The following is a 24306-nucleotide window of genomic DNA, read 5'->3' as shown; positions in this document are numbered from 1 at the left end:
AGAAAATCAGGACATTTCTGTTGCAGAAAAATTATATGAAATTAAAAAATTATTATGGAGGTTATTTTCAGACTACAATGAATGAACAATCTAAACATTAAAAAGACCCCCCATGACATCTTTAAAGCTGTTCATTAGCCTATCTGAAACCATTTATTAAGCACAATGAACAAGAGATCCCATGACTTAGTGCATCAAACAGACATTAACATGAATACTTACTCTACAGTAACATTCATTCACAGATAAATAATAAAATGGAAGTGTAACAAAGGTATGCAGTATTGTACGCACATAATGGTCCACAAAACTCCACACCTCCTCACCACAGTGCTGACACAGAGATATAGATTTTTATTCTTTTTTCATAATTTCTCTAGACAAATCTTTTTTGTCTTTTGGAGGGAGAGGATAAATCAAACAAGGCTTATTGATGTCCTGCTTCAGTTTTCCAATGATCAGAGAGGGTCTTACGCTGCTGGTCTGGACTCTTGAAAAGGCAGCCTTAAAAATAAGTCCTGGTGAGGGAAAACCACTCACCCTGTACGTCCCACTACTATTTAGGTGTTTGAAAGGAGTGTATGTCTTTGTAACTTTAGAAAAGTGCTTCCTTTTAAGTATCTTGTACCTTTTTAAGTACCTTTACTTCATGTTTACTGTACTAGAAGGTGCACTAAACAACTTTACATTTAGTGTAAAGCAAAAGGAAGCATTCAACCCTATATCCATGTAGCCTCAAAGAGGTCCAGAGCAAACAAGGTGCAAGTGATCACTAGTAGATATCTCAGTCAACACTCCTGCACCCTATCAGTAAAATAAATACCCCACAACACTTTGATTATTGACTCAGGATTTAAAATTTGGCACCAATCCTATAAAAAAAAATCTGCATTTCTCAGTGCCTGAAGGACTGTACATTCATCTGGTCTGTCTGTAAGGCACTGGATAATATACTTACAATATTGCACAATCAGTGGTGACGTTAACTTTAATGAAGTCATGTTGTAAACCTTAAGAATATCAGATTCTGACTTTTCTGTGGCCAGAAACTTGCAAGTTCACCTCAGGATACTTTACAGGCTTGTTTTGATTGATGTCGTCTCTTGAAACCTGTGAAAATACAGACAGACAAAAATTTTAAAAGAGAATGGTGAGGTGAGGGAAGAGAGACATTACCTGGTTTATCCAATACTTCAAAAATAAACTTCGCTTATTTACTGTAAAATAAGAGTGAGATTAGAACAGCAGTTCACAGAGATCTGTTTCCTTTTCCATGATGTATCTGAATAATTTCTAAAGGCTTGAAGTGGAAAAATATCCAGTGATTCACCAGGAAAGAAAGCAAAGATTAGAGGGAAACATAAATATAACTTTGTGTATATTTCCTGACCCGTCCTGTTTGGCCCACAGGCTCAGAACTATTGGATTAGATCATGAGTTCATTCTGGATTAAATCTTCATGTATATATAACATACTTACTCTCATTGTCCTGTGCACTGGTAACAGTCTGGCCAGAGTCTGTCCTCTGGCCCAATTTAGATGGCTTCTTATTCTTCCGTTTGGATGGAGATTTCACTATCACCTCAAAGTTGTCCTCGTTCTCGTCAATCGGATTGGTCTCTGTGGGTGAAGGGCTCATACTGCCCACTGGGTTATTAACTGGAAGCTTACTGGACGATTTTCCCCTGAAGAATTTCTGCTTCCGAGTGTGCGACTGCTTCTTTTCCTGCGTGACTCCATTGGGCCTCTTGAAGATTTCGCTCGGGGCTTCTGAGGGCAGCAGATTCGGCCGGTCCATCTTCTCACTGCTGGTCACTCGTGGTCTTCCTGGGTCCATATCCTCAGGCACCTCAGCCAGAACTGACCCCCTCTTAGGTCCTGGCTGCTGCAGAGATCCCGTTGGACGTGGGGTATCCCCAAATGCCAGAGAGTATTTGGGATTATAGTATTTGTGTGCAGGCACCTGGATGTCAGCTTTACGTGAGTCTCCTAAGCTAACCTGGAAGCGGGATGTGGTGGCTGGTAACGGTGGGCGTTTAGGCCCCGTCTTGGAACGTATTGTGGCGGTCACCTTGGCGGGTGGGCTGACGTGGAATTCCTTGTAGAGGTCCATCTTCTCGGAGATGGCGTAAAGCTCACGGAAGTCCCGGTCAAAGAAGTCAACCACCTGTCCTGTCATCACGGTGATCATGTTCCGGTCCATACGAGATGTACACCAGGAGAAACTGGTATAGAGACGATATTAACAACAGTTAGCAACTTCTCTAGATTCTGTGTGTTCTCATTGGTCCATTAAGTTTACAGTAAATATTAAAAACATTGGAAAATAAGATTAACAAGTGCAAGAAGACAGCATCAAACACTACGGCATTCTGTTGACAAGAGTTTCAAGTATAAAGCATTACAAGATAATTCCAGGTTATTACAACTTGGGCCTTGAATGTTTACAATGGACAGTTTGAGTAATAGCTTGGTTACCTTCATTTTCTCTTCCAAATAAGGGAGCTGGCAGTTTCTCTTAAACCTGTTTGATCCTCTGACTAATTGTGTTTCAGTTGACAGTTCAGTCAATAAGAAAGCAGTAACCAAAACTATGAAGCAGAGAACATTATCATTTATATAACTAGAATATAAAATGTAATGCACTTCTGACCATTTTAACATTACAGCTTGGTGCTTTCAGGTGTTGTATATTGGACTGTAGTGTCATGTGATGTGCTGTAGCACGCAGTGTTACGGAAAATGCAGCAACCACAAAAAGCAGCACTAGCAGGATTATTAGGCTGGGTATAGTTACTTATTAAAGGTGCTTTCCTATTAAAACACTTACACTAGTGCTCTGATTCAGCTTGTATTGTATTTTGTAAGCCAGTGTGTCCTCAATTTTTTACAGAATTACAGAATTATTCTGATGGGATAAGTTTTTTAAAAAAAATCAGACAAATCTGGTGAAAACTGGTTCAAAATTGGCGGTGTCATCATTCATTGTCTCTGGGTCAAAAGCATGTGGGGGATGGGCAATCAATGTGCATTGTCTGCCACAGTGTAATTCTTGATACTACCACTAAGAGTCGCCAGAAACATTTATTTCCAAATCCTAGAGGGTCAAAATTTATGTAATTGATGCATGTAATCTATATAACACTCAACTCAAGTAAAATGCATGCACTGACTGTATGCACAAAAACACAATCAAACCTCACCTGTAGGAGCCAAACATGACTTTGTCCCCGTCTACCAGCATGTACTTATTACAGAGTGAACCAGGCAGTCTGCCGAAGGACAGGCCAAAGCCGGTTCCCTGAAGCGTTCTGGCTCGGATGTTCTGCAGCCACAAAGGGACACAGTTAGACCATGAAAAGGAGAACAATACAGCCAGTGATGTCAAGAGAGTGACATTGTACCAAGGTTGCACACAGCAGATAATGTGACTTTTAAACAATAAAACTTTCAGGACCCCTCCCCTAAAAATCACCAGGATTCAGTGCACCCCCTCTTTCAATAGGCTGCCTATGGAAGGAATTCAGCAGAAGGAAGTCAGCAGTTCAGCAGCATTGCCATGTATATGTGATGGATATCAGTCACAAGATGGTCAGTTAATATTATTTATAACAATAAATGTTTGATGATATAATTTTGCTTTCAGGAATATGCCATCCAGCCTACTGCTGTTTCAAACGTCATTCCACAAATACTGACCAATTTAGTGAATGTTACCTTTCAATTCCAGATCATATAAGATTGAAATTTGCTTGCTTGCATCAGTTAAGAGCTTTTAGCTCTACTATATATAAACAAGCCTATAAGTGAATGATCTAATAGGATACCTTAACGTATCAAAATGACAAATTGCTTTCATGCACTCATCTGTTTTAGAAATCTTATATGCGCCATTATTTTCATTTCCATTTTCATGTCAAGCTATTTTCGTTTCAACTTCTTGTACACTCTAGTAGAATGGATGAAATGTTATTAAATTCATCTCTAATATCTTGCTTTCCAAAAGTTCTCATTTGCTTGTGTTACCATAATCAAATACCGTGTTACCAATAATAATATATTTCCTTCATTTGTCTATCTTATAATCCGTTTTCAGCTATATATAAGCCTGTATTTAATGCATGTTTCTTTTCCCCATTACAGCCTGCAATTAGCACTTTGTTTATGCCTGGTCTTTCAGAGTTTGAGAATTTTCCCTGCAAAATTGAAGGTAAAGGTCCTGTCTTACCCGAAGGTGCTGTACACCGATCTGCAGCCTGGAACACATATCCAGGAAGTGCGGAACACCTTTTTCATCCAACAAGATGTAAATGGGCACAGAGCGACGCCAGGCCGCATCCATCAGGTCCTGCAGGATCTGGATGTCTGTGAGCATGTCCATCACTATAGCTATTACCTGCAAGAGAAAAGGTTGAATAGTTCTCCATGTATTTTAAAGGCAACAAGAAGCTGTTATATATTTTGGCAGGAACGTGCAGGAGAACAAGTTAGTGCCTGGTGATAACACAGTTTAATGCAAGTTATACTGCAAGACTTAAAGCAACGAGTGACTGGATCTTCAACTATTTACTGTGCTAAAACCAATTAAACATGCAGAGCTCCATATAACAATTATCATGTACTCACAACACATCCTAATATATCCAGTATGGACAGTATTTGAAGACACAGAACCCAAAACATGTTAGTTACATTACAATTACAACTCCAATATCTTATTAAGAGAAGACTGAAAATAGACAACAGTCCAATTCTAGTGGGAGAACAAAAACTCTAAATTTCCAGCCAGTGTTATTTCCAAAACACAGAGGATTTTGTATTGCACAGCAAAATATGAACAATTTTGTAAACAAAATGTGTCAGGACGAGCCCTTACTGGGCTTCACTTCACGCAAGCAATCCTTTTGTAGAGGCCACTATTTTGTATAAATCGTGATCATAGAATTATAAGGTTCTTTCTAATATTTTTGTTAAAAATGAGATATTCACACGAAACTATTCTTTGACAAGTTATTAACATTTTGTGTAGGTTTATTTCTTTTTGTTTTATAAATTATTGGCCCTAAAGTTGGCCCCCTGTGACTGTGGTTAAAGGTGCTAAAAGGAGCTAAAAGATTAAATAATAAGGATTAATAAATGTTTTGAAACATCCAAATTAATTATTTCATCAAAATAATTATGTATGACACTGATACAAACACCAACTGAGTTAAAGTCAGTTCTATCTTGTTTGAACTCAGTGAGAAGGAGATTTTTACCTTGATCTATTATGTTAGTCAGCTGGCTTGCTGAGTTTAATTAGTTAGCATGGTTGTTAGCAATAATTACTATTATTATTAGCACCTTAAGTTACTCTGACTATTCAACAAATTACATCAATGAAAGCCAAAATGTTAATATGTAAGAATATGAGATGCATTCAGGCTCTGCTCTGCTAGCTGCTGATGCTAACTTGTGTCCTGCAGCAGACACAGCGTTGACAGTGACTACATTCAGAGCTCAGACACGAACGGTGACCTCAGTTCGTCAAAAAATAAGTTAAAAAGAACAAACATTTGGGAGCAGAAAAAGACAAGAAAGTCTCTGAAATGAAGAGAAACAGAGCCAGGAGTAAAAAACAACAAAACAAAGCTGAGCAAAAAGAGCAAATATCAGCAAATGAATGAATGAGAAACATTTTTAAATGTTTTTTTCTGATTGTCATGAATTTTGTTGTTGGTAAAACTTGATCAACTGTATTATCAGTTCAAATCTGTCACTGAAAACCAAATGTAGTTATGTTTAAAGTTAAAACATACTGCTAAATTGTGATCTGTGCCCAAAATATTGTAAATGATAACTCCCTTCAGTAGTGTATACATTGATTTTGTGTGTTAAAACAAAAGAAGACTAATCTGCCTACTTTTTTCAACAAAATCAAAGTGAGAGTTCAAAGGTTCTATCTGAAAGTTGATTGGTCATAAAAACCCCATTTAAAAATTAGATAGGATTTTGATATTATATATTTAGAGTACATTAAGGGTATCTGTTATTTTGACAAATAAAAGAGAACTCTACTGTATCGGTTTTGCTAACTAGGGTATCAAAACATTGACATCATGCAGATAGAACCGGAAAATCCTAAGACTGATTTCCCTGTTTGGTCAGCATGTAAGGCTGTAAAGCCACAGTGTCTCCTAGACAGCTAACAAAGAAACCAACAGTTGCAGCTAATCTGTCAACTGAAGCATTTTGCCACCCGCTAAGACACTAACCCTGAGGGTGTTACAAGGCCACATTAAAGAGTCTGCTGGCCTTAAAAGAGCGGCCTTACAAACCATTGTATTATCCCTCTGCGGTGTTCCAGTACGGCTGGCAGATCATAAAGACAGAGCTTCACAACAACAAAAGGAGACCGGTTGAGGAATTTTGCACTTAAATCTGTCTCTATCTAAAGAAATGCTCTCACACAGCTTTCGCTTTCTCCACTGTCAAAGCACTGGGATTAGTAGAGGTATGCACTTTGCTTTTACCAAATAAAGGAATTCCTTAGAGCCTGTACTGTAAGTGTTTGTAGGAAAAACCAAACACTTATACACTGACCTTTGCTGCATTTGGCAGTTAAAACAGTTAAAACAACAACTAAATGCTGGAAATTACTTCTAGATTACAAACATTAGATTAAAGCAATATTGTGAAGTGCAAGGGTCATAACTACAGTGTCCAACTACACAGTATATGTGATAAATTTTGCTCTTATTTTGACTAACAGTCAAGTACCATAAATTGGTGCCTGTCAGGATTAGGTTCAACTGCAGAAAGTGGAAACAAGACAAGTCTAGAGCCCTGCTAGCAGCTCTAGATGCCTCTAACTTGGTTATAACATCCAACAATATAAATGTGTTGGACTGAAGAAACAACATACTAATGGTTTTGCTATTCTGCCTTAGAAGTGTGACTGAGGAGGATACAGTACTGGATTAAGGCCTTAATGTGGGAACATGGTTCCAATTACAGTGCTTCGCTAGCTTGTGCTACATACCACAACTTCTTGACTTTGTACTACACTGCTACATACTAACAATACATACTGTACATACTACAAAAATACTACAGTGTTTCACCTAGAATTTTTTTTCAGGCCTGGTGGTACGCACCAAAAAAACCCTTGAGAGACGAGGCGCATGGGATGGCATATTCGTGCGGTCAGATCACAAGGAGAGGATGACTTAATAAGCTGCATTTACGCATAAAAATAATCTTGAGCTTACCGTCACCTGCCCCTCTCACTTCTCCCACTTCTGACCCCATATGTATTTTTGCTTGGCTCCAGAGTTTTGGAAAAAAACTTTAATATATTTGGTTATATTTGTTCCTTGTGTTAGAGCTTTTTCTCTTTAGGTGGCGCCATTAGCTAACCTGCATCCCATACACTTGCGTTCTTACTCTGCAGTCGGCACTCACATCGCTTCAAGAGTTTCCCAGGCAACAACACAGGTTGACTCACGTTTCAGAACAGTGCTACACAAAAGCTCCCAAACACAAACGATTATTGATTTCCAAATGAATGGATATTTAGCGTTATTTTTGGCAAGAAAATATTTTTTTGGCCCGGTGGGGCCTCTGTACAATTACTAGAAACACTGTACTAGTACTACATATCAAATAACTTCAATACAAAGTCAAGAGGTTGTGATAACTCGCAACAAGCGGAACCTCAAAACTAACATACTCAAAACTCTTCATGATGAAGGAACGTGTTGCACAGTTCAATGGTATGGCTCACTGACATATTTTTAGTAGTCTATGGACAACAACAGACGTCTACTACACAGAAGAATAAGATATCAGGCTTTGAATACACACAAAATACTTGTAAGTAAGATCAAGTCATTGTTGGTTTGGCTCTGCACATGAGATTCTTTGACAATAAAAAAGATATAGAAAATCGCAAAACCAAATCCTTTAAGTGCTAAGCTAATTTTGTGGCAATCTGGTTAATATAACATATCAAGTAAAGACGGTGGCATGTATAGTGGAGCTAGTGGAAATGTCCAAAATGAATAAGAGAAATCTTCCATAAGAGTGAAGTGCTCAGTAAAAATTATGATAATCTGCCCATTCAATTTTGATATATTTGGTTTAGAAGTAAAGGAAACTTTGGCTTAATTGTGCCGCTAGACAAAAGGTCGAGAGGTCACCAAAAACACTGGGTTTCATCATCTGACAGTGAGATATTTATATGAAAAGTAATGGCTGTCAACCATCTAAAATCTTTTTTTTTTTTAGTTTTTAGGCTCTGCAGCTACAACTGGGCAAAGTCTATAGATCATCATCAAATCAAATCAAATCATATAATAAATAATCAAAGCCACAATGCACAGACAGGTGTTGAAATGTTACACTAGCCCCATATATCTAATGATCATGTATGATAGAAAAACGAAGGATAGGCAAACAAATACTATAGGATGGGTCAAAGAGCAGCAATGCTTTCAAACATGTAAGGACATGTTCAGTCTAAGCAGAGGATGGCGGTTTAGCAAAATGTCTGTTATGCCACTGTTCCTGAAAAAGCAAAGTAATGGAAAATGTGTTTCTTTCAATTTGCAACAAATGATCCTCTGTCAGGCAGAAAAAGGCCCCTTGTTTCCAATCAGTGTCTCATTTAGGAAAAAATGCTGACCAGGCCTGAGAGGTTAACAACACAGATACAAGCTGAGACTTGTGGACAGAAGAGTCAGTGTTGTGAAGCCTGGATCGTGATCAAGCAAAATGTGAAAAAACCAAAAAAAACCCCCAAAACAACTAATGAGAAGAAATCTAATATCTGTGTGCAAAGATGAAAATGTTAGTGTCTGGAGAACTGGTTGCTCTGCATGTATCATCTCAAGCATGTGTGTGTTTGTTAGTCTTTCATTATTTTATGAATAGCTTTACGCATTTCTGATAAGTGAGAACAAAGCATGTAGGCTTAATACATTCCACAGACACACCCAGAGCTAAACCATCTGCTGTATAGATTTAACTTAACATAGAAAGACAGAAAAACTTTTAAACAAGGGGTATAATATGAAATTTCATATAAAAAGAGCAAGGTTTCCAGTTCTAATTCCTGGTTTTATCAAGGAAAATATAAGCCGAGAACTGGACAACAAAACAAAACTAAACATTTAGGCTAGCTGATGTATATCTGCTGACACTTACTGGAAGGCAGAAACAAACCAGGAAGCATGGTAAATGCATGCACACAGATGTCTGTGCTGTGAATCACTTTCTTTATCAGCAAAGGCTTCTAAATGGGAAAAGACCAGTCAGTTTTTTTCACCATTTTCAATTCTTCTGGAGTGTAGCATGACCTTATTTGTAACAAGAAAGAAAGGAAAGGTTAAAAAAGCAAGCAATCATAATAGAAACTAGAAAACCCATTAAAGTAACAAAAGCAAAACACCAAACAAAGAAACAATGGGGAGACAGAAGGAAATAATAGAAAGAAGACAACTAAAGGGAAATCCGTAGAGTTGCGTAATAGGGCAATTAAAAAATCCTGACTGAGTAGTTGACACATGCTCCTGTCGTCCTTCCTGACCTAATTTTAAAAGACATGAATGGCAGGGCAAGCTGAGCGCAGTGTGTCACTGTGAGCGGGTGGAACAGATGACTCAGCTGAGCTCCAGCAGTCTATGAGTAAACATTACGACGGGCAACTCAAATACACAGACCCACTCAGGGACCTTTGTTACCCCGAGACGAGGGATTAATCACTCAAACGCTCATTCGCCCTGCCTTAAAGTGTCTGTAAAGGAAAATGAGAGATTTCTTCTTTCAAACGCATTATACATGTTAGAAAATAACTGCTGAAAACATGTGAAAAGACTGAACTATATAGTATTGAATTGTGGAGTTAAGAGCGTTTTCCATTTCTGTGTTCAGGATTTTTTGGGTGGGCCTAAAATGCTGGCTCTATGACGTCGAGGGTTGACTAGCATGGCCCCTCCCCACTGTATAAACACTAGAGCGCACATACTCATAGTTACTATCTTTACACCTGGTAGTGTAAACAAATGGGATTCACTTCAGGTAATCCACTATTACTAGTGAACGGGGCCATTTTACATCAACGTTAGCGCTCAAGAAGTTGTTTTAAACCCAGCTGAAGCATCCGGCTTCAACACCGGCTGTTCAGCTGGGAGGAGGGGTTCAGTCAACGGTCGCCACCCACCGCTTCGGCTTCAGCACCGGTTGTACGGTTGGGAGGTTTCCGGCCAGAGGGAAGCATGGGTACCAAAAAGCATGGCGTGAGAGGCAATCACTCCAAGGGTGACTGCCACAATGAAGCCACGTTTCAGCAGAGAAGTAGGGAATGTTAAGTGAACCAAACTCCTTTGAAAAAAACAAGAATTTAACCTACTGATGATTGGCGAAGGATTGCTTGTTAACTAGTCATTTAAATTACATTTTTACTAAAGCAAGTTCACATTTACCCACAAAATATGTGCCGAATTACGCAGTATCTCCTAACATTACTTTATTTTTAAAATATCATCCATGTGGCTTGCCTTACACCTACAAACAAGGCCTATTTTAAATTTTGTATTTTTTTATGGGAGTTTGGTATGAGCATTGTTAACAATTTTGAAACCAAATTTTATATACTTGGCGACTTTTTTAATCATTCAAATTTGGCCGGGTGGTTAATTACACATTTTTCTGTGGTGTGACAAACTCAGAACACATATTTATTATGGCTTTACATGGACTTTAAAAAACTGAATATAGGACTGAAAGGGCAGAATGTGGTAAATAAAAGCAAACGATGCCCCTCCTTAATACAGCAAACTATTTTTTTTTCGAAATTAGTGTTCTTCCAACTTTGTGGCAACAATATTGAGAAAGCCCTTTCAAGTTTCAACATGACAATGACCCCATGTACAAAATGAGATTCATAAAAATAGTTCTCCCAGTTTGGTGTGGAGGAATTTTATTGGCCTGCACACAAAGCTGACCTCAACACCACCCAACAGTAACTAGAACATCGACTGAGAGCCAGGCCTCACAGCCCAACATCAGTGTCCGACCTCAGTAATGCTCTCGTGGCTGAACTGGAGCAAAACCAGGCCAACCGAAACCCACCCTGCAACCAGGTTCTAAAATCTAGTGGAAAACCTCACCAGAAGAGTGAAGAATTGATTGACAAAAAAACTAATCTGCAACAATTTTGATAACCAATTATCATATTAAGTATTTTTTAAAGAGATAAAAGTGAATATTTGGTGGTTGTCTTTATCGCCTATAGGGATGTCAACGGTTAACTGTTAATCGGTTAACCACTGAGAATATTTTTGACTGGTTACATATATCGGTCTATGGGTTAATTTGCATACACACTCCACTAATAGCTTCAATGCTAGCTAGCAGTCTGAGATAAAAAATGAAGCGTGCTAAACAAAACTCAGTATGAGACCATTTCCTCCAGAAAGGCAACAAAGTCAGATGTAAATTGTGTGATGCTACTCTTCAGTTTAGTCATACTATTAATCACATTATAGTGTACAACATTAAGAACAAGCATCCGGCTGCCGTGTCTGAGGATAGCACTCAGTCGCAGCCAAAGATCACATCACTGCTAGCCGGGGGGAGAAAGTGTGATGCTTACTGGTCCGAGGCCATCATGCAGTTGATGTGCCATATAATTGAAACCAATATGCTGCCAATCAGTGTGGTAGAGGGCGAGGGATTGAAAGAGCTAGTTCAAGCCCGAGTACATTATACCATCAAGAGCTACTGTGATTAAACGCAATGAAGAGCACTTTGATGAGAAGAAGGATGAACTAAAAGTCAAGCTAGCTCTGACCACTGACTGCTGGACATTTCTCACAAACAAAAGCTGCATCACAACTTTTCTTTAAAATTAACAGGTTAGTTATTGGGTGTCGATCTATCAAAAGCAAAATTAACCGAAACTGACATCCCTAGTTGCCTATAAAAGTAAACTGACTGTCTTTGGGTTTTGAACCATTGAACCATGTTATTTGTGATTATTTAAGAGCTGCAACGATTGAGTCATTTTTAAAGATAAAACTGGCAAAATTCTCTTAGGTTAGGTGTGTGTGTGTGTTAAGGCCTTTTCTACGTTCCACGTCCATGGACAGCTGTGGCTTTCAACATGGACCACAGACACGAACATGGTTCCATTCATATTTTTGGGGGTCCAGGGACACAGATGCGTTCCACATGTTTGCACTAATAAACAGGGTTGCAGCATGATAACTTTCCAGAGTATTACAAACCGCTGTGCATTGTTTTTTTCTGATCAGCCTTTCAATGGAACAATGTGTCACTAAACCGGACTTGCTGGATCGCTTTTCATTTTCTCACCAGCACTGTAAACAACACGCCCACACCAACACAGCTCCTGGTATAGTTTAACACAGGACTGTTTTCAGCAAGGGTGAAATCTTCAGGCTTATGTTGAACTTTTTGTTAGGTCACTTAAAAAAAAAAGTCCTGACAGCACTGATGGAGCTCAGGATTAATCCATAAGGGCTGCTTTATTACAAACAATTCCACCCTATAAAGCTGGAATCTGTGTGTAACAGCTGACCTCTTTATAAAGAGTCAATGATGCAGATATGTAGCAGAACACGGAACATTAATTACCGTCAGATCCTGACCGACCGATCCGGTGTTAATGAAGTTACCGCTGCTCTACCACGTGCATAAATAAGCACATCACCCTCTCAATTTAAGGCACTTATCCTTTCAGCTGCTGTGTGATACTGCAGATATTTAATAAAGTCAAAGGAAGGAATCTGACACAAAGCCAGCCAGCTGTGGACAACAAACAGAACAAACAGTACTGATGTTTCTGTGGAATCATTCAGTGCAAAATACTAGAGAAGTAAAAGAAGCAGAACACATCAAAGTTGGTTCGTGATTGTGGAGAGCTTTTGAGCATTTGAGGGTTTTACAGTTTTCATTATGGACCAATCTCTGTGCTGAAATATGGAGGACAGACTAAAAGACTGGAAACCGCTCTGCTCACTGTAAACTGCCTGTTATACATTCATGGCCTGTATGCATCTTGTTATGTGCAGCACCGTATTACTCCCCCTTCCCCCCTGTAGCTCCACTTTAAGTTCCACTAAGTTCCACTCAAAGTAACAGTTTTGAGGAGCAGAAGTATGCAGGGCATACTTCTGAGGAAGTATGCCTCAAACTACTCAGGGCTGAGGTAATGGACCTACAGGACTGACCTAAAGCTTTGGCACCGTGCTCACAGCTGTTGTGTTCACTGTTGCTATGAACACAAACAAGATGCAGCAGGTTTTCTATGATTAACAAAAAACCTGTGTTGCAATAAAGGGACATTTGAGGAGATACAGTGAATCATGACTTCAAAGAACGTGGGAGGAGGGTAAAGGGGGGCTGTTTCAATGGCCCCATTGGCTCCCCCCCTGCTTCTGCAGCCAGAGGAAACAGTTGTTAGTTGCAGCAGTTATTTTGTGGCATTTTTCACTATTTTCTGATATTTTAAAGATCAAATAATAAAGCAACAACATGGTTAACAGTCACAAAGCTTTGTGATATGCAGGTGTCCACATACTTTTGGCCATATAGTGTAGTACAATTGCTACACTCACTAACTGACCTTCCATGTTCGAAGGAGCCATACTACCGTGAAATTATTTTTGGTAAACTCAGAGGTTTGCAAGCCAAACCAACCTTCATAAATAATGATTACAATAATCAACTATATACTTTTTTCTCTTTGCCATTTATATTTTGATGTATACCTTTGCTAAAAGTGCTTTCTTTGCTCCACACATCAGATTATTACTCCTCAATAGCAGCTCAATGTTTCCACATAATAATGTAGGTTATTTATGCGGTTAGGAACACTGGCAGTGGCGTTTCCTCACAGTCACATGCTGCATGTGTGTTAAAAATGTAATAATGCTGAACTGTACTGAAGGCAAAGGGAATAACAGGACTGAAGCAGGTAATAAAAGTACGGTAACTTCCGGTAGAAGGCGTTGAGATAGTAGGTCACACACAAAAAAAACAAAAGTGTTTTCTCTCACTCACTTCAAACCTTCACACATAGACTTGAACTCACTGATACTCTGCAACAGGCAGCCTCACCTCATTTTGTAATGTTCTCTAACAAACACCTTAATAACTGCTGTCACCATACATACCCATAATCTAATTTTTTTTTTTTTTAGGACATATATATTCTTCATTCAAAGTAGTTCCCAAATCTGTCTCCTAGGCTTCCTGTATCTCAGTTTATACTTCAATCTCAGCACAACTGCTTCCACTTTATGAGGGGTCACTTACATATTAACTGAGATGTGTTTTGTTTTGCTTTTAGGGCAGAAATGTTTTTTTTTGCCAAGTTGTCTTTTTATGCAAATAGATATTATGTAGGAGATCATTTATTAGTTTTTTTTTAACTAAAATATAAAGTGGTTTGCACAGATAGAATATACCCATAAATAGGCAGAGAAACTTTAAAGCTGCTATTATTATTATTATTTTTATTGCAGTCAACACCCATAATTATGCCCTTATGCCTATGAGTCTGACTTGCCCCCCCTGACCCCACCTTGCTGGCCTCCTGGATGAGTCGTCGCACCACCTCCTTAATGTGAGGTCCGTTGTCTTTGGGTGGGTGGGTGTGGACGGCGACCCGGGTCACCCCTTTGAACAAACCCCCGCTTGGCCAGCCTATGTCCAACGGCGGCACCTCGGTGTCCGACATCTGGGGCCAGTAGGTGGAATGGACCCCCGAATCCGCGTCGGTGCTGGCGGCTCCTTGCTCCGACCTGGACGGGGACGCTTTGTCGCTGTTGCTGCTGCTGTCATTACTGGTGTCATACCGTTTAAAAGTGCCCGTCAACAGTTTGATTTCTCTGGCCGATAAAAAGTCTTTCATGTTGTCATCTTTGAGTCTAGTTTTGAATGCACCGTCACCGTTCCTGAGCAGCTCCTCGACGGCGGCGCGCTGCTCCTCGCTGTAGTAAAACTCCGGTTTGGTGTCCGGGACCTTGGCTCCGATGTGGCCGTCTTCCATGCACACGAGCTGGGATTCGGCCATGGTTGCAGTGGTTGTTATCCTCCTGGAGCTCGGAGAGTGTCACTCACACCTGGTGGCGTGTGTTCACTGACACCTATCTATGTGTGACTCAAATAGGTGTAAAAAAAAAAAGTCATGGGTTGTTTTCTTACCTGACCGGGAGGGGAGGAAGGGAGGGAGGGAGGGGGGGAGAGGTGGATCCCTGCGAGGAAACCCATGCTGCCTTCAAGGACAAATGGAATAAAGAGTATACAGCACTAACACGCCCAAAAAACGACTTTCAAAGCCTCGAGTCAGTAACTGACAGTCAGTGAATAACATCTGATTCTTCTTTTGTGTTTTGACACTAAATACTAATTAGTTTTTGTCACATTCTTAATGAAACAGCCTAAACTAGCCTAAGTCAAGTTCTCATATTGTGACCATTCTGCCACTCATTGTCATTGTTTTACTGTCGTAACCGAAGCACACATACATTAGCTCTGTATCATTGCCAGATTCCTCAAAAATCAGATTAAATCATGTTTTCAAAAAACGTTCAAAGTTAGGTTATAGCTTGTTCTGTAGAAACACTCAGAATTACGAATTTACAGTTGGAACTTAAACGCAGCAAAACGCGTGTAAAAAGGGCTCGTTCCTCTATGCAGGCTACACAGTGATCCAGTTGCAGATAGACCTGCCCAGGTAATAAACTGAACAAACAGTATAATTAGGTCTATGTAGACCATGACAAGACAGGATGTGTCACATGCTTTCATGGACGATTTAAGAATCCCCAAGTTTGATTTGACCTTTTAGCTCATTTGTGTTATTTTCAGTAACAAGTAGGTGTGCGTTAAACGGCTTCTTCGCCTCCACGTCGTGCCTTAAAACCGTCGCAGAGCTTATTTTCAGTTTATGTGAGGTGGATTAAACTCACGCAGATATTTTATGTGGAAAGGACAGATGTGAATAACATATATTTTCCTTTTTTTAAAAAAATGTATTCTCAAATCTCAGCCTAATAATGCTCATCAGTGTTTTTTAATTGAAAATAAAACCATTTGGAAATAAATACATTTATTTTTGTTACATTAATAACTTGTATATTGTAGGTTACAATATAGATACAATCAGATCTATCAGATACAAATAAAGTGAGATAAGTTGATAAAAAGAGGTAACTTCAGTACATGAACATGTCACAAGTTTTACTTCGTCATTTTGTATAAGCAGATGTCACTTGTTTGATAAATCCAACAAAAACTGCATAACCAACCAATTGCTTCTCAGTTATTTATCATTTTTTGATATAAGTTAACATTATTTTTTTCTTTGTATGTTTACCATGATGGAAAACTGAAAGTCTTGTGTGTGTGTGTGTGTGTGTGTGTGTGTGTGTGTGTGTGTGTGTGTGTGTGTGTGTGTAAACCAACAATAGTCTTTATGTTTAGTTGATACTTTGTGGTACACTTGGTGGTGTAGGGTTTAGTTGCATGAATTAGCATTAGATATTAGCTCATGCAAGAGCTGCTGTGATGTGACACATGTTTTTGTTTGTGTTCCTCTTAGATGGGTTTGGTGTAGCTGGAGGGGAACAGGCCTATTTTGCCCCTCAGTTGTCCTTTCCACCAGGCCTGATTCGAGCACTCCAGGACCTTGATGACATCGCCGACGTTGAACTCCAGCTCGTCCGTCTCCTTGGCTTGGAAACTGTAGATAGCTCTGACCTGCAGCGTGGAGGTTTTGCGCTGGTGGAGGAGGAGATGAATGTACAGGGTTAGACACAGACATGGTCTTAGTCCACGAACCAAGTGTTATTGACCTGTATCAAAAAAAGTACTTTTTCAGCTAAGTGTTACAGCTGCAAGATGTTTCAATTTCCCATTTCTGGTGTGCAGAATTTTTTTTAGACAGTTTCATATCTGAATTTAATTTAGCACAATGGGGTGATTCACTGTCTAAAGTAATAAGAAAGGGATGCTCTTCTCTGTTGCTAAACCCTCTCGAGGTGTAGGCTAGGCTAGAGAGGCTTCAGTAAATTATTCAAAACCATTATTTAAAACCTATTGTGTCATTTAATCGCTGTCCGCTGAAAACCTTCTAAATTCAAGTTGGATAGTTTCCAAGTTTTCAGGATTTGAGATGAGAAAATTAGCCACCAGAAGATTTTATTCTCATAAAACCCATTCACAACCCATTGGATAATGTCAAAAACATTTCTATCAAACATAAAAACAGCTGTTTTCAAGCTGACGCTACTCACAGCAGTTCAAATTTGGCGTTAAAGTCATCATAAATATGCACAAAGTAGCCTTCATATGGACAAGGACACACAGTATTTACACACAGAAACTCAGACAGACAGCAGGCACACACCCATCATTGTATGTGTTGTATGTGACAAAAACAAACACACACACACACACACATACAGTATTGTTAAATACCTGTCGTGGTGCAGGTATAGGTCTGCAGTCGGGACGTCGATGGGTGAGGACAGGACTGGGGAGAGGCGGTAAATGATCTGTGCTCCCTCTATGCTGTGGAGACACACAAACAACCTCACGTTTATTTCATTTAAAATTCTTCATTTTAAATCATTTAATACAATTACACTCTTATACTACAGTGGATGTTTCCATTAAAAGCTCTTTACAGTATATAACACTGAGTGTATATTTCTTATATGGGTTGAGCTCATCACTTACTTTTAGGTTTACATTACCTGTTGTTTTGGCTCCTGTAGGAATATTGGTACTTGTATGGAGATAGAGTTCTTTTTATAATGTTCCACCATCTGGTTGAGCGAAGGGAACTTTTTTGACCAGAGGTAATACTGCCCTCTGCTGTCTCGCAGCACCTTGAAGTGCTGAACATCTGCTGGATGTCTGCAGTACAGTAAAAAAATAGAGATGCCTTATTTTTCAAAGTCTTGACATGTCTTTACCCTGTCGAATAATCTTCTCCCATTTCCATCTGAAAATGTGAGATTAAAAAAATATGATACCAGCATTACACTGCCTTCTTCGAAACTCTCCTTTCACCCAACATGATTACTGAAACCACACAGTGGTTACCTCTTTCCTTTTAAGTAAAAGGTTATCATTGTGCTTCTAAGCCTCTTAAATATCTTGTCCTTGAATACACACACTCAAAATCCTACTAGCAGACAGACAGCAGGAGACAGGATGTAAATAAGGTGGATAAGAACAGGATGAACGAGGAGGGAGAAAGTGATGGGTGCTCAGACTGAGATTAAATAAATATTAAATACAATGACACTTTATAAGAGATTGAGATCTTGGACAGAGAGAAAGAGAAAACACTGCTGTCCTGTTTAAAGACAAAAAACTGCAAAAATGTTACAGTGATCTACAATATCAACATAAAGTGTTTTGTCAGTTACTAAGACGTTTTGTGTAAGGTTGCATCTCTGGGGCCCCGTACTGTGCCAGAATTTAATACTCATACAGGGAGGAATCCGTCTTGAGCAAGAGATGATAACGCTTCCTATCTGACGGAGGCATCTGTAGGCCATGAATGCACAGTTGTACTTTGAGGAAACACCATAACTCTCACCGTTTTAACTATTTTATAAACACTGGTATGAAAAAAAGCTACTGGGAAAACCATCAAATTCAATAAAATGTTTTAAAGTATCTATGTCAAAAAGGAGCTCATAGCAAAATTTGGCTGTGAGGGTCAGTCTACGTAGTGCTCACTGTGATGTTTATCATAACTGTCTGCACCTGGAGATGTGTAATAAGTCTGGAAGCAGCAGATTAATCCACATTCATAATTTGCATCTTTGATCAGTGAATATGCAAATGTAGGTACTATGAGGAAATAACTCTTGGTTAAAGTGTTACAAGCAGAGATGTTTCTCAGAGAGAGAGAGAGAGTGCATCTGCTGGAGGAAGTGGTGCGGTCAAATTGTTCTATATATAAAATTCATAAATTTGAAAGCACAAATACGCAGGCTAATTATGGCTCATTCTAGCCCACTGCGATGAGAGACAGATGGAAAGAAAGATCACAGAGTCAAAGAATATAACACAAAGTGGAAAAACGGTGAATAAGAAAGAAATCGAGATGGCAAAATAAAGACCACAGGCAGGGACGACGGTGGATTCTCTTTAAAAAAAAAAGATAAAGGATGTCAAAGTTTGGCAATGTTAGGTCATGCACACCATTTGCAAAATTTTGTGATCTATTTAATCAAGCATTAACATTTAACATTGACAAGGAATTTGATTGATACTCTCAAAAGTTGTCACATTAAGTTAGAAGAACTAGGGCTAAGTGAAGCATATGCTAGTCATCTTTGGAGATACAGCTCCATATAAAATTTGCCAGTAATATACAGTACTAAATACATATATAGGCTAAATATCAGCAGAAACAGACAGTTGGAAGTAGACGTGTTAGCTATTGCCAGTTCAACATTCACACAAAAATTGAATGCACCTGACAGAAATGGAGAAACTGCCCGGGGATACATTTTGGCTGCCCCTTATGAGAAAGGCCCCCACAGGCTGTGACATCAGCTTCTCCACAGCGTCACTGCGACTCATGTCCTCCTGATACCAGCTGGAGTCGTTAAGGAGGGAGGCAGGGAAGGACAGATGTTCGGGAGGTTAAAAGTTAGAAAAGGGAGCAACAAAGTTGTGATGGTAATGAAGGAGTTGATCACGAGGTACAGATGAGGGAAGAAGATAAGGATAAAATATTCAGGAAGGAAGAAGTAGGTGAGGATGAGAGCAACAAAAAGAAAGAAACAGATTATTGTCAGGTCATGAAATGTAACATGGAAATGTAGATCAGGAATGACATGAGCAGGTTAAATATGAATGCAAAGACACTGAGGTGTAAAGGGAATGGCATTACTCAATATCTCAGCATGTAATATTACATCAGTAGCTGAAACTTCTCTGTGCGTCTGCTGAAGGAAGATAATTCATTTATATTTGGAGTGTCATGTCATGGCTCATTGTACAAACTGTTTTCTTATGAAACTACATCTCGTTTCCTTCCGTGTGACGATGACAAAGCCTGTCTATCTCTCTATACTTTCCTCTTTCATTTGATTTTTGGATTTATTTGAGAGTTTACCTGGGCAGATTAATGCTGATGAAGTTTTTGGGTACAAAACCTTCGACTTCATTGAGTTCTGCTTTGTACCAATTCCCAGTAGTCTGCAGGACCTGACACAGTGGGACACATTCACACAAAACATGCTCACGAAATTAAGCCACAAATTAAAACACTTAAAGTACAGTCATTGTTGTGTGTTTGTGTTGCAGAGTGAACTATTCAACAATGTCAAGCTACTGATCCCAGATAGCAAAATTGCCGTGGCCCAGATCCGGCCCACACCACTCCTGTTTCCCAGGTCTGGGCCACTAGCCATGCTAGCAGGATAGATGACAATTAGTTGGTTGGTCGGTCAGACCACTACTTTGGTCCAGAATGAAAGATCTATCATTCCAATAACTATTGGATGGGCTGCCATGGAATTTTGTATAGACATTCATGGTTCTCAGATGATGACCAGACAATGTACCGGGTCGGGTACTCAGAGAATGTGCCGACCAGCTGGCAGACATTCTTCAACAGATCCCTGAGCACAGCTGTTGGTCCTGCCTGCCTCAAAGCAACCACGATCATCCCAGTGCCAAAGAAATCAACTGTGTCTCATCTCAATGACTCCTGACCTGTAGCACTCACACCGATCATCGCAAAGTGCTTCGAGAGTCTGGTCCTGAGATAAATGAAATCCCAACTCCCAGAACAACTTGACCCACTGCAATTCACCTAACGCCCCAACTGGACAACTGGTGATAGAATCTCAACTGCCCTCCACCTGACTCTCTTCCATCTAGACAGAAAAGACAGTTACACCACAATGCTGTTCGTAGACTTTAGCTCAGCATTCAACACAATCATCCCACAGAGGCTGGTCGGGAAGCTGAACCTGCTGGGCATGAACACATCACTCTGCAACTGGATCCTAGACTTCCTGACTGACAGGCCTCAGTCAGGAAGCACTGGCACTCCCCGAGGCTGTGTGCTCAGTCCTCTGCTGTTCACCCTTATGACCCATGACCCCTGTGCTACACTCTACAGCTCAAACAGTATCATCAAGTTTGTGGATGACACAACAGTGGTGGGGCTCATCAGCAACAACGATGAGTCTGCATACAGAGCTGAGGTCAAACAGCTGGTAGACTGGTGTCACAACAACAATCTGTAAATGTTAACAAAACAAAAGAGATGATTGTTCACTTCAGGAGGAACTCGCTTTGCTATAGAGATGGTCAAAAGCATCAAGTTCCTGGGAGTGCAGATCATGGAAGACCTGGACACAAAACACCACCACCATGATCAAGAAAGCCCAGCAGCGCCTCCACTTCCTCCAGAGGCAAAAAAGACCAGTCTCCTCCCTCCCATCCTCACTACCTTCTACAGAGGGACCATAGAGAGCATGCTCTGCGACTGCATCACTGTCTGGTTTGAGAACTGCAGCATTGCCGACCAGAAATCCTTACAGCGGATAGTGAGGACAGCTTAGAGGATCATCGGAACCTCCCTCACACCAATCACAGAACTCTACCACAGATATTGTACCCACCGTGCAACTACAGTACCATCATTGCAGATCCCTCCCACCCCTCCTATGGACTATTCATCCGCCTGCCATCCAGCAGAGGGTACCGGAGCATCCGGGCCATGACTACCAGACTCTGCAACAGCTTCTTCCCTCAGGCAGTCATGCTCCTCAGCTCCCTGCTGTCTCCTCTCCACCCTCAGTCCCTCTTTTTTGTACTATACTTCCATTGCAGCTCAACAGGGAAACACTGTCCGAGGAAACACAAAGAGGGAATTTGATGCTCACCTTATGTGAGTAACTCACACTGCTGATATAAGCTTCAGGTAAACTTTTAAATGCATTCTTGCACAAAATGACAATGAAAGTGCATTTAAAGGGGATCTTTTAATAGCCAGTATGGACAGGAGGAATGATTACAGCGAGGAAAACCTCTTTCAATGTTCATATGAGCAGCTGATTGTTGTTGTAAGATCTGGTCAAATTCTCAGTTAGTCCAAAACTTGGTGAATGACTAAATACTTTGAAACCTATCTGCTAGACATCAGCGTGTTAGCATTGTCATCGTGCAGACGTTAACATACTAATGTCAACATTAAGGTCAAACCACTGTTCATTTTCACGAAGCATAACTTTAACTTAAGAGGAAGGACAACACTTCTTGAGCAAGAGTGTGAGTTTGTTGTTTAGAGGTGACAGCCACCACATTCATAACCAAAAAACACTAAACTCAACATTGCTGCAATGTGGTTGCCAAGATTCAGAACAAATTTTCATAACCCGCAGCAAAAAAAGTATTGAAAAGCACTGCAGGGAGCAACGACAAATTAATGCAAATACTGTTGTTACTCACGCTGCATGAATGCATTGAATGCTCAGTCATCGAGGTGATGCTGATTTACATGAAAATGCGGCTGGTACACTCTGCATTTGAATGTTTTTCATACCGAGAGCTATTTATAACTGCACAGTGTGCAATAGGTTGTTGAGAAAACAAAGACAGAACAATTTATTAACTGGAAGGAGTGTTTGGTGTGTGTGTTACGTATAGTGTGTGTGTGTTTGTGTATCCATGGTCCTTACGTTCAAGCACTGTCCCTTTCTGAAGCTGAGTTCATCATCAGCTGTAGCGACAAAGTCATACTTGGCTGTAGCCTCCATGGAAGAACTACACGAAAGGTTAAGAAAAGGAGATATATGTGAGTTTATGAATGTTAAAAGTGAATAATGTTTTAAGATGTTAAAATGATCCATTACTTCACTTGACTAAGTACTTCTGTAACGCTTGTAACACTGTTTTTTTAATTGCCTGCATGAATTCAACCTTGTGCACTAGATTCTTTCCGTTCTCTATTTATTATCTTTTTTTCTATTTTTTAAAACCTTACTTTTTAATTCTTCTAAAGTTTTAATACCTTTCACAAAGCCCACAACACACATTTCTTCATAGGCAGCATTTGATACTGAAAAGTATAAATGTAACCGTGGTAAGATGAGAATAAAAGGTCCTTGAATCCTTGAATCTTATATTGTATACCCGTCCTGCATCCAGATTAAATCAGGGCTGAAAGGTTTTAAGAGGTCTATGGTTATATGAAGTAAATGTTAGATATCTTATGTTGTTCCTAAAAACTTATCCTCACATTCCTGATATTTGCAGTGCACAAGCACCACCATATTTCCTCAATTTTTTCTTTCACATGCATGAAAGGAATGGATCTGACAGATAAATCAATAAGCTATCACAAACTTCACATGGCCTCAGTGTATTTCATCGGAAGCGCAATTGGATCCAGTATGTTTTACCTTTAGTGTAACAGGAGAAAATTCTGTATTGACAGCTCAGAAAACAGCAGGCCAACAAACCTGAATTCAGAAATGACAACCTGTTGCCATTGAAGAGACAGAAGCATTGTGTTACTCACCATGTATGTGTTGTTCTCTCTGCACAACTGAGATCGTATTGCCTGATATCAGACAGAATTGTCAGTCAACTCAACTTGGCGGAGTGGGCGGATTCAAAGGCACCAGGCAAGAGACTGCACAGTTTACAAAGAGAGGTGACAAACTCCTGCTGCTTGCTCACAGGAAGTACAGTCACACTGCAGCTGCTGCTGAAACACACTTTCTGTTGCTGCTGACCACTTGTACACAGTGACACGAGTGCACATGAAAATAGGCACAGGTGTGAAACCAAAGAGATCACATGCATGGAAACAATTTGCTGCTGAATATTTATTTTACTGTTAAATAAACAGTAGTAGTGTGTTAGAAACCCTCATTGCTGCCTAAAGGATACCAAAACTTTAATTAACGTATTATCAAAACTTATGTCAAAGACTCAGATCTGAGAATGGTTTGGTCTGGGGATCCAGTAACACTGGAGTAACAGTACCCACACCAGCTGCATGGCTTAAGGGAAACCAATGTTGGTCCAACACTTTTTATTTATCAGCAAAAATTGGACGTATAAAATACTTTGGTCCTGACATTTCATCTAAAACCACCCACAATTCAAAATTTCCACTTGTCCGACACCTCGAGTGAAGAAAGCAACTGAAAATGAAACTCAAAGTATGTGGCCCTTGAGTTAAGTTTTTTTTTTGTCAGACTACTACATCCAAGGTCAAGAATGAACTTTCATACTCAATCTAA

At 39.8% G+C, this 24306-nt stretch overlaps 2 protein-coding genes across 3 annotated transcripts; both read right to left on the bottom strand.

Annotated features, from left to right (window-relative positions):
- LOC121904679 (protein FAM83F-like) lies at window positions 1–15206 on the bottom strand. The gene is made up of 5 exons (XM_042422537.1): window positions 14592–15206; window positions 4230–4397; window positions 3205–3326; window positions 1481–2226; window positions 1–1110 (listed from the first exon to the last, which is right to left on the bottom strand). The coding sequence occupies exons 1-5, from the start codon at window positions 15081–15083 to the stop codon at window positions 1064–1066; spliced, it is 1575 nt and encodes a 524-aa protein (XP_042278471.1). The 5' UTR covers window positions 15084–15206; the 3' UTR covers window positions 1–1063.
- A 967-nt stretch (window positions 15207–16173) lies between these two features.
- LOC121882809 (GRB2-related adaptor protein 2-like) lies at window positions 16174–23655 on the bottom strand. 2 transcript variants are annotated; one of them, XM_042391257.1, is made up of 7 exons: window positions 23577–23655; window positions 22735–22819; window positions 20157–20248; window positions 19512–19634; window positions 17770–17932; window positions 17492–17584; window positions 16174–16792 (listed from the first exon to the last, which is right to left on the bottom strand). In XM_042391257.1, exons 2-7 carry the CDS (start codon window positions 22810–22812, stop codon window positions 16610–16612), a joined length of 732 nt encoding a protein of 243 aa, XP_042247191.1. In that variant the 5' UTR covers window positions 22813–22819; window positions 23577–23655; the 3' UTR covers window positions 16174–16609. The 2 variants fall into 2 exon arrangements, with proteins under 2 accessions (XP_042247191.1, XP_042247197.1); XM_042391263.1 differs by lacking the exon at window positions 23577–23655 and having other exon boundaries at window positions 22735–22902.
- Window positions 23656–24306: the final 651 nt, after the last annotated feature.

The sequence above is a fragment of the Thunnus maccoyii genome, chromosome 2 (genome assembly GCF_910596095.1).
Source record: "Thunnus maccoyii chromosome 2, fThuMac1.1, whole genome shotgun sequence".
NCBI lineage: Eukaryota > Metazoa > Chordata > Actinopteri > Scombriformes > Scombridae > Thunnus > Thunnus maccoyii.
Note: the sequence above shows the minus strand (reverse complement) of the source record. Positions and strands in the feature narration are given on the sequence as shown.

Coding starts and splice junctions, on each gene's coding strand:
- LOC121904679 (XM_042422537.1), bottom strand. CDS start 15,083: ATGGCCGAATCCCAGCTCGTGTGCATGGAAGACGGCCACATCGGAGCC. Junction 4,398..14,591: donor TCATCCAGGAGGCCAGCAAG/GTGGGGTCAGGG, acceptor TTTCTCTTGCAG/GTAATAGCTATAGTGATGGA. Junction 3,327..4,229: donor TCGGTGTACAGCACCTTCGG/GTAAGACAGGAC, acceptor TTGTGGCTGCAG/AACATCCGAGCCAGAACGCT.
- LOC121882809 (XM_042391257.1), bottom strand. CDS start 22,812: ATGGAGGCTACAGCCAAGTATGACTTTGTCGCTACAGCTGATGATGAA. Junction 20,249..22,734: donor GAAAGGGACAGTGCTTGAAC/GTAAGGACCATG, acceptor CCACTGTGTCAG/GTCCTGCAGACTACTGGGAA. Junction 19,635..20,156: donor ATCAGCATTAATCTGCCCAG/GTAAACTCTCAA, acceptor TAACGACTCCAG/CTGGTATCAGGAGGACATGA.